Below are 15,937 nucleotides of genomic sequence, written 5' to 3'. Positions count from 1 at the left end.
ATACTTGTTCTTAATGGTAGAGGAAAACAGAGTTGCTGAGGGCATTGAGGGTGTTGAGGCTGTGCAGGCTATGCAATAAGCAACCTTACGGGTGCCATTTATAGATTAACGTGTGTGGTTTCCCCGCAGAGCTGTGCACTAAGCAGCTCTGAAGACGAATTATTTCCCCTTTCGTTACCATGCTTTATGAAGTCTAAAATGGGCATTATTTACTGTCATCTCAGCCAGTGATAGACTAGAAAAGGCAAAGTATGGCATAAACAGCACTGATTTGGGGTCTGGGCTTTAGCCCCATAACCAGTAATGATGAGATCTTAAAGCCACATCTTTTCTGACCATTTATAAGAACTAGGAAAACAGTTTGGGGCTGGAACAAATGAACCAATGTGCAACCTGTTAGCTATAACATGGTTATCAGAGAATGTGTGTGTGCACTCGTTGTTTGGGCAGGGGGTGGGGAGACTTTGCCCTCAATTGAGCAGCCCAGGACCCAGCTCATGCAGGCCTTCCTAGCTTTACCATGAAATTAATAACTGGAACTTCTTGGCCTTGTAAGAACTGGAGAACACATTCCGTCTGAAGGCAAATGCCACCTCATCCTAGAGGTCTTTGAGCTCTGGTTGACTAAGTAGACTTGGACAAGGGGACCTACCTACTTTTATTATTTTATTCTATCCCAACAGACCTTCTGAATTAAGGCCTATTTACAGTCTCAATCTCTTTATGTGGAACAACTTGTAAAATAACTTTCCCAAAGTCCTATGAGTCACAGATAAAGTAGAAAATAGAACCCACATCTCCAAGCTACCTCTTCAGTACTCTATTCCAAGTTAACTAATTGCTCACTGGAAAATATCTTTTTGTAGGTATCATTGATTGGGGAATTTTGAGTTTGCTGGGAAATTATTAGCCCAGAGCAGGAGGCCTGGTTTTTGATTAAACAGAGCTGCCACTGGATGTGCCTGAGAACACAAAGCTAGATGTACAGAAGTGAAGCAACCGCCAGCAAACAGAATGTGCAGCGAGGCTCTGTTAACTCTGCAGGTGGGTAAGCAGGCATGGCTCAGTACACACAGGACTTCAGAAGACAAACAGAGCCTTTGTTTCTGGAGATTTAAAAAATAATGACATTCCATTGTTGCAGGGAGACTGCAATTTATTATTCAGACGCAAACAAGTTAGAAGTTTTTGTTCGGCCACAATGGTGATAAGTACTAGGGTATTACGTCATTACACAGGAAGGCTGGACACGGAGGGGTTAGAGACATTTATCTTTGATGTGTTAGTGTCTTGTGTTTCTTTTAATGAAATTCCATTTTTCTTTCAAGCTCTTAGTGCTTCCCGGATACTTTAGAGTATAATTGTTGGGTATCTGAAAAACATCCTCGGTCACTTTGGCAAGGTTATTATTTTTTTAAGATTTTATTTATAAGTAATCTTTACACCCAACGTGGGGCTCAAATTCACAACCCTGAGATCAAGAGTTACATGCTCCACCAACAGAGCCAGCCAGGTGTCCCTTGGCAAGGTTATTTTCATTAAAATCTTTATGTCCTTTTCCAATTCCCAGAATCTGGAAAAGGTCTGTGATCTTGATTCCAACCAACCAAAAGTCTTTGCAACTTACCGAGCTCATTACCATTATTTCAATTCACCACCTCTCAGGTGAGAAGAGACTTTATATCTAATCTAGACCACCCTTGGGCCACCTGGCTGGCTTGGGGCAAAGTCGGTAGAGCAGGCAACTCTTGATCTTGGGGCTGTGAGTTCAAGTCCCACATTGGGTGTAGGGCTTACTTTAAAAAAAAAAAAAGTGGGTCACCTGGGTGGCCCAGTCATTTAAGCATCCGACTCTTGATTTCGACTAAGGTCATGATCTCACGTTTTAGAGATCTCACATATTCTGCTGTCAGCACAGAGCCTGCTTGGGAGTTTCTCTCTACCCCTCCCCTGCTTGTTGTCTCTATCTCAAAATAAATAAACATTAAAAAAAAAGAAAACTAATTTAGCCCCCCCCCCCCTTATTTCTCAGCACATGTCCCCTCTCTGATGTGTGCCAAATGGCAGTCCAGCTTGCATGTCCCACCAGTTTCGTGGGACTTGCTGCTTCCTGAGGCATTCATTCCATCTCCAGGCACTCCCTACATATAACTTGTCAATCTTGTCTCAAAAACTGTGATAACTAGGGAAGGTTTCTTATGCCATCCATTGTGGCTTGACTATAGAATCACAAATACTCATTGGCATTGTTACCAAGTCTTACCAAAGTGGCCAATTGTGTCTGCTTGTTTAAGCACAGAGAGGAATGCAGGCTAAAGTTCATTTCTAAAGGAAGATACCTTGGCGTTACTAAGGGTGGCTGACTGAAAAAGGCTCTTGTGGTCTGGGTGGAAAGTAAGTACAGAGGAGATCCTGACTCTGGGGTAATTTTGAGGTTATATATAAGGCCAAAATGATACTTCCTGTGTCATGACTTTTTCTAACAGTACTCAAATCTTAGAAAGGATACCTTCACCCAAAACAGAGATGATATCTCCTCAAAGTGAGGATTTGGTGCTTTGTTTTTCATACTGTCTCTGGCCAAGCCCCCCTAGACACCTACGTATAAATACATAAAATACTAACTCTTTAAGAGAATCAAGTTCTAGCTAGCACAGTCTTAGGTATCAGAGATCATAACTCACTACTGAGAACTCAACCTTCCGAGGCAACTGTTTGCTTCCTGGCACTCTGATCCAATGTGAGGAGACAGAAGGCTCAGTCTACTTCTGAGATCGTGCCTCCTTTAAGCCATGGGGTTTGGGGGAATTTTTTGTTTCTTTGTTTTCTCTTACCATTTGAAGGTGTTAATAAATAATGAAGAGACCAAAAGGAAGGCAAGCAAGTGAATGAGGGCCTGAGAGGATCATGTAAGACTTGAGACCTGGAAAACTCCCAACTCAGAGGTACTTCCTTGGGTTGTCTCAGGGTTTTTTTTGTTTGTTTTTGTTTTTGTTCTGGTGCCCTCTCTGAGGCTAGTTTTGTTTTGTTGTTTGGTTTTTCCTTCCTCAACCTCATAACTTGGTATTTTGTTCAAGGATCACATATTCTCTCTGGGGTTCTTCTGGCTGGTTTCATGTAATTAGCTATTAACCAAAGCAGAGCCAATATGGGCGATTCCTTCATTGTTACACTGAAGGACAGGGTCACCCAAACCTGCCCTGATAGGGGCTGCACATTCTTGGCAAAATGAGCTGAAAAAGCAGTGATGGGAAGATGAGAAAGAAGTAGCTTCCTGAGATAGGTTATAAGCACGTGGGGCGCAAGGGACACGGAGGAGAAATACCTTAGGGTTTAGGTATTAGGGCCCTGGGTCGAAGGGAATTAATGAAGCCTGGGCTACAACTGAAAGGAAATTTTTATATGTATGTACATGCACCCCACCCCCACAAACTTACTTTCTTATAATAAAGGAAAAGAAAACGAGCTACAGTTTCTCCAAAAGCTATTATCTTAAAGAACCAGAGTCCCATGGCCAGATACCAGATATCAGAAACAATCCAGAGTTCAGCCCTTGGGGGCTCTGGAAGCCGTGGGCTTAAAAACCACTGGGCTGCTTCCCATTTTGCAGGCAGTTCTGAATGATCCTAGGTCCTGCATGTGGGACTGCAGGACCCTGACTAATTGAAATCCCCACTATGCCAGATGCTGGGGGAGAGGGGTGGCCAGATGTCAGTAATTCTTGCTCAGCAAGCCCTGTGCCGAGGCTGATAACCAGCAGTAGGACGGCTCCTTTAGATTTCAGTTCCTTGCTATTTCTCCTGCTCAAAAATGGTGAAAGAATGTTAGATGAGGAATGTGGAGGAGGAGGAGCAAGAAATGAGAAAGAAGGGAAGACATTTTTTCATGACAGGATAATGTGCTTTCGATACAATTGAGTGTTGTCTGCATTTCGGGTGAGATTCTTGGATAGTTCCGAGTTTCTTCCTATTTGATCTAGAAGAAGAAGGCTGGACTAAGATCATCTAAACCTGAAAATTACGGCCCCAGGAATTCCTCATATCAAGCCTTAAACATCTCTCCTCTTTAAAATTGCTTTGCTGTTTGTGAGGCCAGGACGGAGCTTCGGGTCAAAGCAGGTGTCTTCTTTCTTGATGACAAAATAAAACTTCAGGGCAAAGCTCTTAGCAACACATAGAACTAGATGCCTGCCCTATTGTTTAATGGCCTAATCCAAACCAGGATGTGCGGATCAATCTGTACGATGCCTTAGTTTACTCTGATATTCAGCATTATTCCTCATGAAACCAAACACCATAAAAACAGTCACTGAGTGGCCAGATCCAGGAGGAAGTTTTTTCTACATCTAGACGGATGGCCTTTTGAATAAATTGACCAGAAAAACTTGGTAATGGGAAATATTCATAAATCACTGGGTCAGCACCAGCCAACCTCTTGGAACTTTTGCTTTCCCTGGCCCCAGGTGTCTCTCCAGGCTCTGGAGAGGAAGAGACTAGTAGTAGGGTCAGAAAAGAGGGCAACTAACCAGAAAACACCAAAGATACAAGATTTATACTTTTTGCCACTTAGAGAAAGCCCACGTGGCAGAAGAAAAGTAGCTCTGGCTAAGGTTTTCCGGAATAACCTCCAGGAACGGTACTGGAGGGAGCAGCTAGAGTACCTAAGTGTCTGGCTCTTTGAACCATGGTCTGGCAGACTGTGTGTGAGGACTTCCTCTTCCTAGAATCATCGATCTCTCTAGGCTTGAGGTCCTCGCCTGAAGCCCCAGATCTGCCCAACCAAGATTTGCAGAACTAGTCCGGAAGACAGGACCTCAGTCTTCCAGGCACAGACACATTCACTCCATAACTTAACCTCACCACCCCAGCCTCAGCAAGCATTCACTGCCTCTGCCGCCTTTCTCACACTCACGCAAGACTGACGCAGCCACACCGCTCTAGGAGCTTCCACAGCTGCCACAGCATGAAGTCAGCAGAGAGCCACAACCACAGAACCGAATGAGGGAAGTGGGACTAAGACACAAACATCCTGTCCTCACTGCAGTGAGTGGCTCCAGATCAAGAATCAGGGTCATAGAGCCGATTATTTATGTGGGACACAGCTCCCCGATGACATACATAAACCCATTTTCTCTGTAGTCCTTTTGAGTGAGAGAGTATTTTCTCCTGAATCCATGGCTTAAATGGTGCTATTCTTTGGTTTAGGAGGTTGATGACAGGAGACAGTGACAGTGACAGCCCAGCTGCTGACCAGGAAGAGCCAGGATGTGTTGAGCAAAGCCTGGGGCGGGAGTGTTCTCCGGGTAAAGTGAGCACCAGCTTGCTGGCAGTCCCATCTCTTCCCACGGACCAGTTCAAGAGAGAAGGGACTGAATCAGTGATCAAGAGCTGGGACCGCCTGCCGCCTTCAGTCCTCACTACCTTTTCAGGACTCTGGCGTGCCCAGCCCTGCTCTTCTGTGCAGGACTAGGGATGTTCCTGGGCCAGGTCTCACCTTGTGTACGATCGCTTCCAGCTAAAGATCTCCTCCAGATGGGAAGAGGGAGAGACCTCCCGCTTCTGCAGGGCTCCCCAGCGACGGCGGCCCCCTAGGAATGAAGCTCGGCGCCTGCTCAGCCCCTTCATCCTCTCTTCCGTTCGGAAGAACTCAGTCAAGGCCCGGAAGTACTCCAAGATGACCTCATGGCTCCAGGCTGGCAAGGGCTCCTGGCGCAGGAAGCCACAGTGGCCTCCGTGGTGACTGAGCAGGAGGAAGAAGTAGGGGTTGCTGTGAAAGAGTTCGGTGGGCAGAAAGTGGTCTGGGGGCCCACACACGGGGTCATCAGCACTACAGATACACAACACGGGCACGGCGGCCTCGTCCACATCCCGGAGGGGGTCGTTGTGGTCCCAATAGGTGTCCCAGCTGATGGGGAAACTCTTGGTGTGGCAGAAGAGGGTCTCCTCAAACTCTCTCAGGGAGCGGCTCCTGAACAGTTTGTGGGTGTCCACTGTGTCCTGCAGGGCCGAGGCGTACCTGGCAGCAAGAAGGTGAACGGGGAAGGTAGGAAGGAGAGGGAAGAATGAGAAAACAAATTGATAGCAGAAGTAATGGGGAGGCGGGGTGGGGGTGGGGGAGTTCACAGGCCAGATTCTGGCCACAGAAACCTTCTTTGGTTTATTATATTATATATTTATTATATTATATAAAAATATTATATATATTTTTTAAAACTTGCATTTCATTGTCATCATTTAAAGATTTTATTTTTTTTTCTTTAAAGTTTTATTTAAGTAATCTCTACACCCACTATACGAGTGGGGTTTGAACTCATGACCCTGAGATGAAGACTCCCGTGCTCTTCCAACTGAGCCAGCCAGGCACCCCTAAAGATTTTATTTTTTTAAGTAAACTCTACACCCCAGTGTGGGGCTCAAACCTTACAACCCCGAGATCAAGAGTCACGTGCTCTGCCGACTCATGAAGCCAGGTGCCTCGTCATTGTTTAAAACCAGGAGGTTGTACATAAAAGGCAGCTACTTGGATTCTCGAGGGAAATGGAAAGGTCTGGCAACGTGGGCTGGCATTCCTCAGGGCAACAAGCAGTGCATCTCTTCCCTTTTTCCTGTGTCACAGTTCCTACCAGGCCTGCCACTCTTGACGTTACCTGCCCAGCCCTGGGACAGCAAGTGACTTTACAGCCAATGATCCATAGTGTGACAGCTCTCCTCCTGATCACAACTTCTGATCCTCTGTAGGGAACTTGCTTTGAATTCTCACCTCCTGAACCCCTGCTAGAGCTCCCTGGCTCAGACTATCCAAACCAGCAGGTGACATCCCCCATCGTTAACATTTTACTTTAGGTTATATTAGCCTTTTTTTTTTTTTTTTTTTTTTAAAGCTAATATGCTGGGGGTGCCTGGGTAGCTCAGTCTGTTGAGAGTCAGACTCTTGATCTGGGCTCAGGTCATGATCTCACGTGAGTTTGAGCCCCGCCTCGAGCTTGGGATTCTGTCTCTTCCTCTCTCCACCCCATTCCCCTCAAAATAAATAAACTTAAAAAAAAAAAAAGCCTAATATGGTGCCCAGATAATGGCAAATAAGTGTGACCTTGAGCAGTGATGCAGGTATTCCTAGAGAGGGCCAGGCAGCAGAGGAAGTGGCTGGGAGTATCATTACTTTACAGGGTAAGCTCCCACAAGGGAGCCTGAGAGCTACTGCTCTGGGGAAGAGGGACATTTTTGCTGTTTCTACCCCCATGGAGACAGCCCAGCACCCTGACAAGGGGGCCAGGACAGGCAGCTCAGTCTTTTGGGTGGTTCAGTCCAAACTTAAGCCAGTTGAATTTGGATGTGTGTCTCCTACAAACATTCAAAAAGGTTTGCCCTTTTTTTCAATCCCAAATTTCCATGGGCAGGGCAGATCCTAAAGGCCCAGACTTCCTCTCCACTTCTCTCACCTTACTCCAGCTGGTGCCCAGAGTCAGCACTGGTGGTGGTCATTTGGGGATGGAAACTGGCAATTAAGCCATATAAGAACACCTTACCCTTGGACTCCTCACAAGTTCTGGGTTGCCATGACAGCACTGGGCCATTGTGGAGCTCAGGGATTGGCCTTCTCACAACAAAATGGGGCAAGGAAAGAAAGAGGGGGCACCTGGGTGGCTCAGTTGGTTAAGTATTTGACTGCAGCAAATTCGAGCCCTGCATTGGGCTCTCTGCTGTAAGCTCACAGAGCCTGCTTCAGAACCTCTGTTTCCCCCCACACACATATATTTCTGCCCCTCCCCTGGTTGTGATTTCTCTCTCTCTCTCTCTCTCTCTCTCTCTCTCTCTCAGAAATAAACATTTAAAAAATCTATTTAGGGGTGCCTGGGTGGTTCCGTGGGTTGAGTGTCCGACTTCAGCTCAGGTCATGATGTCGAGGTTCATGAGTTCAAGCCCCGTGCTGGGCTCTGTGCTGACAACTCAGAGGCTGGAGCCCACTTGGGATTCTGGGTCTCCCTCTCTCTCTCTGCCCCTTCCCTGCTCGTTTTCTCTCTCTCTTTCTCTCTCTCTCAAAAATAAATAAAAACGTTTAAAAAAATTTTAAACTAATAAAAATTAAGAAAAAAAAAAAAGAGGAAAGAGAAATCACAATTGCCACCACTTTTTGAGCACCTACCCAGTGCTAGGATTTGAACCCCAGTGGTTCTGACTGCACATCCCAGGTCTTTCTGCACGCCACACTTTCTGCTATAATGTCTTTGATCTCATTTTGCCATTTCCTAGGAAAGCAACGGTGCATGCTGAGATGTGGTTATTTGCTGTGGGAACATCGATCAGGCCTTCTCAGTGCCAAAGTCTCACCTGTCACAATAATGGTAGATTGCTCTCCTTTTGGGGACTTTTTTTTAAAAACTATGTTGACATATTCTTTAAATTTTGGGATTCAATATACCTAGGAATATGCAAAACATTTGTCAAGTCCAAAGAATGTTAAAAATCACGTAACACCAAATTTCTGATTCCTGTCACCTCCAGTCTCAGACACTGGAAGGAAACATTCTGGATAATCATTTGTAATTGCTTCCAGAGGCCTCTTTGCTGATTTGACAAACTGTGTGAATTAAGTGGTAAATGTCAGGTGCTGCCTCTGCTACAGGTGGGGCAGGTGATCAGGTTGCTAGGACACGCTGGGGCTGAGGTGAGGCCACGAGCTCCAGGCCAGGAGTCCCTAGTTTAGCATAACGATGCGAGCCCATCTATGGCTTTTAAACCTGCTTGCCTGGTTCTGTGTAGACCAGAGGGTTAGGGCAGCTTCAGAAATTGTGTGAGGAGAACTTTGCTCAAACTGCCCTAAACCTATTTGATTCAATACTAGGCAGAGATGTTTCTTGGTCAGCCTAAGACCTCTATTGCCCCCTTGCCCGGCTGGGGCCTCCGTTACCCACCTGCTGAGGGTGATCTTCTGGTGGAGCAGAAAGCCCCGCTCGTAGGGCCAGGGCAGGCCGGCCTCAAACCACTCGCGGCAGCGTAGCACCGGCGAGATGCAGGCGGCGCCGGTCACATAGCTGGAGGAGCCGCATTCGCCCAGGTAGGAGAGCAGGAGCGCTGAGCCTGAGCCCTCGCTCACCGCGAACAGAGGGGCCGCCGGGTGTCGGAAGCGGATGTAAGTGACCGCCTCCTTGAGGTCGGACGGGTCCCCGAAAGGCTGCAGCCGGGGACTGACCAGCGGGCAGCCGTGGTGGCCGCGGCGGTGGAAGATGACCGGGTAGTAGCCGCGTTCCAGGGCGAGCAGGCAGAGGCCGAGCACGTTGCGAGTGAGGCGCCCCCATGCATTGGGGATCACCAGCAGCACCGCGGGAAGGCCCCCGGCGTTGGTGACCCGCCGACCCCGGGGGCAAGGTCCCACGACCCAGTCTAGGGCCACCAGCCCGTCGTCCGCCAACTGCAGGTACTCTCGGGCCAGCTCAGGCCCCGGCGCCACCGGCAGCACAAAGTGGCAGAGGGTCTGCAGGTGGGGCCCGGAGAGCCAGGAACGCGGGCGCGGCTCCAGAGCTGCTGAATGTCGTAAGGCGCTCAGCAGGCACTGGGCCAGCGCCGACGGCTTACAGATGAGCCTGCACCCTCCGGGCAGCGGCTCACGCCCGTCGCTGAACTCCTCCGCGGCGCCTCTGCCGTCCACCTCCTCCTCGTGGTCCCGGCCGCGAGGCCCGGGCAGAGTCCTCGCTCCGACGGCGCGCCGCAGCCGCGGGGCGAGCAGGCCGAGCAGGGCGAGCGCGGCCAGAAGCAGGGCGAGGGCGGCGCCCCACGGCGGCATGGCAAGGCGGGAGAGCCCCCGGCGGATAGCGGGCGGCGGGTGGAAGGCAGCGGGGCCGTCCCCTCGGCGAGCTCCCCGCTCTGCCCGCGGCTCCGCCCGGCGGCTGGCAGCTGCCCCAGGCTCTCCTGCGCGGAGGTGGGGGGTGGACGCTCCGGATTGGCCGTGGCCCCGCAGAGGCAGCCAGTTCGGGCCCGGCTCCCCTCGCCCGCCCCCCACTCCCGCCCCTGGCCCTTTGTACAGCGATTGCGACAAGCTGAAGCAGAGGGTGAAAGGAGCCTAGGCCACAAAAAGGGAGTGAGGACGCGCCAGAGGGCCGGAAGGGAGTGGGGAGGGCAGCGAGCCGAGGAGTGGGGTGTTGTCGGCAGACAGTGGGGAGACTCGGAGACCGAGGATCCAGACTCGGGGATGAGCATCAGAGTCCGCCCCGACCCCTCCTCTCTGCCCCGCTTGGTGTGTAGCTGCGAGGGTAGACCCTGAGTCGCTGCGCCCTCAGGGGCCGCAGTTGAGAAGTAGCAAAAGGGAGAAGTGCATAAACCACAGCTCGGGGCGCGGGCTCTCCCGTTCCCGCGGGGCGGCTGCAGCCGGAGCCACCAGCCGCGCCTCCCTCCCGAGGCTCGGCCGCGCTCTCTGACCTGTGTGTTCGTCTCGCCCCTGCGGGCACCCTCAACTGCGCGAGAGCCCAGTTGGGCGGGGGTCCGGCTCAGCGCCAGCGAGGGCTGGGCCGGCGTCCCGCCCAACAGCTGGTTTGCTGCAAGGGGCTCGTTCCCTTGCCTGCATCAACGTGCGGTCTCTATCCCGCCCCCGCCCCCACCGGGAGCATAGGGTTCCCCAGGAGCCTGGCTTCAGATAGAAGAAATCCTCAACACCGCTCCCTGAAAAAGACCTCCCCAGAAGCAACAGCCCCAAACTCGGGGAAAAGACGCACTCGGGTGCCTTGCGAGAAGGATGCCTGTCACCCTACGATGGGGCCATGGCAGGGGATAGATTGCAGGCCCTTCATCGGTTCAGTAACTGGCAACTGGGGGGGGGGGGTACGAGGGATGGGTAAGAAATCCCCCTGTAGGTCACGTTCTTGCTCTATTAGAAATAACCCGTTCTCGCTCTACTTCTAATTTGAGGCTGGGCATTTCAACCCTCATCCTCCACCCACGTTCCCTTCTTTCGTCAAAATCCTGAGTCGGGCCAAGGAGAAGGGCATTGGAAAGAAGACAGCAGAACCGGCGCCCCCCTGCAGGGGAGGTCCGGCCAGCGCTCCCTGCTGGGGGCGAAGCCTGTGACTCCATCTCACGGTGACAGATGTCTCCCTGGGCACATGCCAGCCATCGGTGAACTAACGACGACAAGAGCGGAGGCGGGCATGGGGGAAACAAAGCAGCCCCAGGCCTGGCTTCAGCTTCCACGGACTTCTGGACCTAGGGAGGGTGGTGGCCTGAGACCCTCCGAAGCTCCTCTGGGTTCGGGCCCTATTTGCGAGGGCACGAGTGGAATGGGCTGAAGGTGAAGCTCTAGAGCGGGGATGCTCTTCCTTCCGCAGCTCGGACTTCGTGATTCTGCCCCTCTTCTAGTTGTAGGTCACACTGACGTGTATGAAGCGGGTTTGCGGGAGGAGCGTACCCGTCTTCCCTCCTGGGCCACTCGGTCCACTGGGATCCCACTTCCCGCCCTTCGCCTGGCTCCATGATCCCACCCAAGCACTGAAGCTGCCCTCCGCAGGCCGTGGAGACGCGCTGGGACTGAAGCGCGGGTGAAGGAGAGGTCCCCGCCTGTGCTGCAGCGCTGTGTGCCTGGGCAGGGTTCCTACGCAAAACTTTTCCGGCTTCGGGCTTACGACGCGTGCGCGCAAGGTCGGTGGTTGTGGGCGGGTATTGGGGCGGGGCGGAGGCGGGGCGAGAGTAGTACGCAGCTGCGGGGGCGGGGCGAGGCGGGAGGCGCGCGATCTTGGGAGTCGTGTGCGGGTGGGGGCGGGAGGGTGCGCGCGCGCGCGATCCCGGGATCTACGTGGGCGCGCGTGGGGGCGCGGGGAGGGAGGGGGCGCGCGTTCTCTGGCTTGTGGGACTTCGGGCCGAGCCCCGGGCCGCCGGGATGGCGCCTCAGCCGCCTTCGCCCCAGCTGTTGCTTCTGGCAGCCCTTGCGGGGCTCCTAGGTCCCAGTGAGGTAAGGCGACCCGCTCTTGAGCAGGCTTCGGCCTGAGATCTCAAAGCGCTTTTGTTGAAAGTTGGTCCTGGAAGGAGTGGCTCGTGGAGGGGGAACTAGGAGTCCTCCCCTGACTGGCTGGGCCTGGGAGGGAGAGGGCAGGGCCCACACCGAGGCTAGTTCTCCCAGTTCTGTGCCTTGGACCCACAGGTGGTAGCCGAGCCAGAGGAGGAAGCGGGGGCCAGTTGTCCCGAGGGCCCGTGGCCTCTGCCCCCACAGGTAGGAGCTTGGCGGGGGATGGGAGAGAGGGGTGTGCTGCACCCTCCACCGTCACCCTCTGAGGACCTCTGCCGGTTCCTCTGGCCCTCAGTTGCCAGCGTCTCCATCCCAGCCTGGCCGGATGGGGCCTGCTGTCCCCTCCCCACCCGCAGGCGGAGCCCCAGCTGCTCTAAGCCCTCCTTTTCCCCTCGTGCATAGGTGTCACCAAGAGTGACCTACACGCGGATGAGCCCATGGCCGGTAAGTACAAGCAGGGAGCCATCCTTGGTGTCTGCCCCCGAAACAGCGAGCTCCTTGCAGGCTTCCTCCGCTTTTTCTGCTCACCAGCTCCATTCTTCACCAGTTCCCTTAGTGTTCTTAGGTCCGGGACAGTGAGCCACAAGCCTCTGTTGTCTGCAGTGCTGTGTCAGGAATGCTGTCCAGTAGCTGTCTGCCCGTGGGCAGGAGGCTGCAGGGGGAACTCTGGCCCTAGTGGCAAAAAAACAACCCATGCCCCAACTCTGCTGTGTGACTGTGGAGAGTCTCCTGACTTCTCTGAGCCCCAGTTTTCTTAAGAGGGGCTGTTAATAATGTCCCACCTCCCCAGGACTAAATGAAGTGTGATAGCACTTTGGGAAGTAGGAAGCTGTATGAGGTAAAGAGTGTGCCTCAGTTACTGGGCACCAGACCGTGGCTTCACCTTGCGTGGCTGCCTCTCTGTTTTCGAGGCCAGTGGTCAGACGCCTTCCCTGTCCCTTTGGTTTTCCTTTTGAAATCTCTAACTTTAAAAAAAAAAATTTTTTTTTAATGTTTTTATTTTTGAGACAGAGAGAGACAGAGCATGAGCAGGGGAGAGGCAGAGAGAGAGGGAGACACAGAATCTGAAGCAGTCTCCAGGCTCTGAGCCGTCAGCACAGAGCCCGATGCGGGGCTCGAACTCAAGGACTGTGAGATCGTGACCTGAGCTGAAGTCGGAGGCTTAACTGACTGAGCCACCCAGGCGCCCCTAACTTTTTTTTTTTTAAACCTTGTAATAGCTTCTGGCCAAGAAACCTCATGCCACCCACCTGATTCCTTCCCTCAAACAGCCCTTTCATTAAGTCATTCCACTGTTTGGAAACCTTCAATATCTTATTTCTCGTCTTATCATGGTCATATCCAACCGACCCCTCGCTCCCACCCCCAGCTTTTCAGGCCTTGTCTGACCTCCCCAAATCTTTGGTTCTTCTCCAGTCATCTTGGTCTGTCCACCACACGTGTGAGTGTCAGGCTTATTCCCACTGCTGTACCTTTAATGCCACTTACTCTCCACACCTGGCCTATCCTGACTAGAAGCTGGAGTGGGCAGCTCCCTGCCCTCCTGCCATCCATCCCATCCACCTCCAAAGCCCAGTGCAAGAGTCAGCTCTTTCTTGAGAACTTGCCTGATCACATCAGCCCTTATTCATCACCTTCTCCAAATTCATGTAATGCTTACAACTTCTCTCTTACAACTTAATGGCTAATCACTTTGAGTTCTATTAGTTCTTTCATTTGCATTAGTTCTATTGCCCTGAGTTTCCTCTACATTTCCCACAAGCAGAGTCCAGGCGTTGTCTTTTGGCATCTCCTGTAACATCTGGCACAGTGTGGAGCATTAGGTCAGCACAATCAAAAATAATTAGTAATTGATGAAGTGTTTGCATCGTGGAACCGTGCACCTGCTGCCTGGTGCCCTGCATTTGGATGTTTGGGGAAGATTGAATATATAGGTAGATCAGTAGATAGGAGACCTGGTCTCCATTTGGGGGATGCTTACAGTCTAGACTGGGGACCCGTAGAGCCACTGTCACAGGTGCAGAGAGATACAGCTGAAGAGTGTGTTCTGACAGCGTTAACCAGGCTTGCTGTCATGGAAGCTGTGAGCTTTGAGGTGTGGCATTTGAGGGAGAGGAGGGGTGAAAATGCTCAGAGGCAGAAGGGAATGTTCACCAGTACCCAGGGCTCTTTGTCCTTTCCTGAGCCCCGAAGGTGGGTCATCTGGCTGCCTTGGAAATCCCTTTAATAAAGCTGGTCTCCAGGACGGGAGAACTTGGGATTCTCAGAGAGTCATCTGGCCTGGCTTAATGTCTCCATGCCATTACTCCAGGCTGAGGATGTCACCTTCCTCTACCACCCCTGTGCCCACCCTTGGCTGAAGCTCCAGCTTGCCCTCCTGGCCCACGTTTGTGTGGCCCAGCCCTCACTGGCCCCGGACTCCAGCCTTACTCAGGAGCGGGTAAGCAGTTGATGAAAGGTCGTTGTTTCGCACTGGCAGAGGCTGCAGCCCCATGTGCAGGAAAGGAAAATTCAGGGACTTCCTCTTGCTGGCTCCCCACCTTCAACTTAGTTCTCCTTTCCTAGCCCTTGGTGCTGGCAGCATGTGGGGTGGTGCTGGAGATGGCATGGATAGAGCCAGCCTGGGCTGCCCACTGGCTGAAGAGGCGGCGGCGGCGGAGGAGGCTGAGGAAGGAGAAGGCATGGTTCTGCACTGACGGTCTTTCTGGGTCTTCTCCCTTGGTGCCAAGGCCAGGTAGAGGGAGGCTGTGCCGGAGAGGGTGTCTGCAGGTGAGGGGTGCTGGGCTTGGTTGGTGGTGGGGTCCTTGGGTTATCTGGGCAGGAAAACGGTGACTGCTGTCTCTCTCCCCAAAGGCCCCAGCTTTGGCTTTTACCCTGCGGAGCTGGCGGCCCCCAGGTGTGGAGGAGGCAGCTGGAGGGTCCAGGCACCTCTCTCCTGGCGGTGCCAAGAGGCGTGGGCTGCGGGCCGCTCTCGGTCTCCAGCCCACGCCCTCAGCCCTGAGGCTCCCCCCTGCCTCTCCACGGAGCTTGGAGGCCAAGCAGCCCATGCCGGCAGCCCGGGGTGAGGGGAGTGATGCCCCATCTGTGCCCACTCTCCCCTTGATGCATGAGGGGCTCAGAGACAATGCCAGCTCCAGGATAGAGGCTCAAGTGCTCAAAGGGCAAAGCAGCCCAGGGGGCTGTACCTGTCCAAGTGAGGCTTCCCCAGCCCCTCGGGCAGCAGTGCCCCCGCGGGTAGCCCGGGGCCCTACCCCGCGCACGGAGGAGGCTGCTTGGGCGGCCATGGCCCTGACCTTCCTGTTAGTGCTGCTCACTCTGGCCACGCTCTGCACACGGCTGCACCGAAACTTCCGACGGGGGGATAGCATCTACTGGGAGCCCACAGCGGACAGCCAGGACACGGTGGCTGGTGAGAAGTTAACCCTCCTTACCCACCCAACCCAGCCCTGGACCGCCAGGGCATCCCTGCCGATCACCGACCCTTCCCCACCCTGCCCGTAGCTGTGCTGAAACGGAGGCTACTGATGCCCCCGCGCCGGGTCAAGCGCTCCCGCCGGAGACCCCTCCTCCCGCCCACTCCGGACAGCGGCCCGGATGGGGATAGCTCCGACTGACTTGACGCGAGCCCTGCCACTTTGGCGGATTTGGTTTCGCCGCGCCTGGTGAGGTCGCGACCTCTGCCACGTGGACCCTGCGCAGGACCGCCCCCTGGTGGCCAGATGGAGCAGTCCTGCCTAAGCATTGCAAACGGGCTTGTTCTTAAGGTGTGGTTGGCTGGGGGCGGCGGGGGTGGGGGAGGGATGGGCTGTGTTTCTAATTAAATTATTTTGGTAGAGTTTGGAGTTGAGCTTGTGTCTCTGCCACACAGACACTCCCGGCCAGGACACTGTCCTCGGCCACTTAGGTTTTGTTTGAAGTGAGTGCTTACAAAATCAAGTTAGGCACCCAC

The 15,937-nt window shown here is 53.0% G+C and overlaps 2 protein-coding genes across 4 annotated transcripts; one reads left to right on the top strand and one right to left on the bottom strand.

Annotated features, from left to right (window-relative positions):
* Window positions 1–1,999: 1,999 nt before the first annotated feature.
* ABHD15 (abhydrolase domain containing 15) lies at window positions 2,000–11,597 on the bottom strand. The gene is made up of 2 exons (XM_047833852.1): window positions 8,912–11,597; window positions 2,000–6,015 (listed from the first exon to the last, which is right to left on the bottom strand). The coding sequence occupies exons 1-2, from the start codon at window positions 9,778–9,780 to the stop codon at window positions 5,490–5,492; spliced, it is 1,395 nt and encodes a 464-aa protein (XP_047689808.1). The 5' UTR covers window positions 9,781–11,597; the 3' UTR covers window positions 2,000–5,489.
* A 181-nt stretch (window positions 11,598–11,778) lies between these two features.
* On the top strand, window positions 11,779–15,762 carry TP53I13 (tumor protein p53 inducible protein 13). Of its 3 annotated transcripts, XM_047834062.1 has the most exons (7): window positions 11,780–11,934; window positions 12,124–12,192; window positions 12,391–12,432; window positions 14,300–14,428; window positions 14,554–14,757; window positions 14,842–15,397; window positions 15,490–15,762. In XM_047834062.1, exons 1-7 carry the CDS (start codon window positions 11,863–11,865, stop codon window positions 15,600–15,602), a joined length of 1,185 nt encoding a protein of 394 aa, XP_047690018.1. In that variant the 5' UTR covers window positions 11,780–11,862; the 3' UTR covers window positions 15,603–15,762. The 3 variants fall into 3 exon arrangements, with proteins under 3 accessions (XP_047690019.1, XP_047690021.1, XP_047690018.1); XM_047834063.1 differs by lacking the exon at window positions 12,391–12,432 and having other exon boundaries at window positions 11,779–11,934; XM_047834065.1 differs by lacking the exon at window positions 14,300–14,428 and having other exon boundaries at window positions 11,779–11,934.
* The last annotated feature ends 175 nt before the right edge of the window (window positions 15,763–15,937 follow it).

This window comes from Prionailurus viverrinus, chromosome E1 (genome assembly GCF_022837055.1).
Source record: "Prionailurus viverrinus isolate Anna chromosome E1, UM_Priviv_1.0, whole genome shotgun sequence".
In the NCBI taxonomy this organism is placed as follows: Eukaryota; Metazoa; Chordata; class Mammalia; order Carnivora; family Felidae; genus Prionailurus; species Prionailurus viverrinus.
This window is presented reverse-complemented; position numbering and strand designations above follow the sequence as displayed.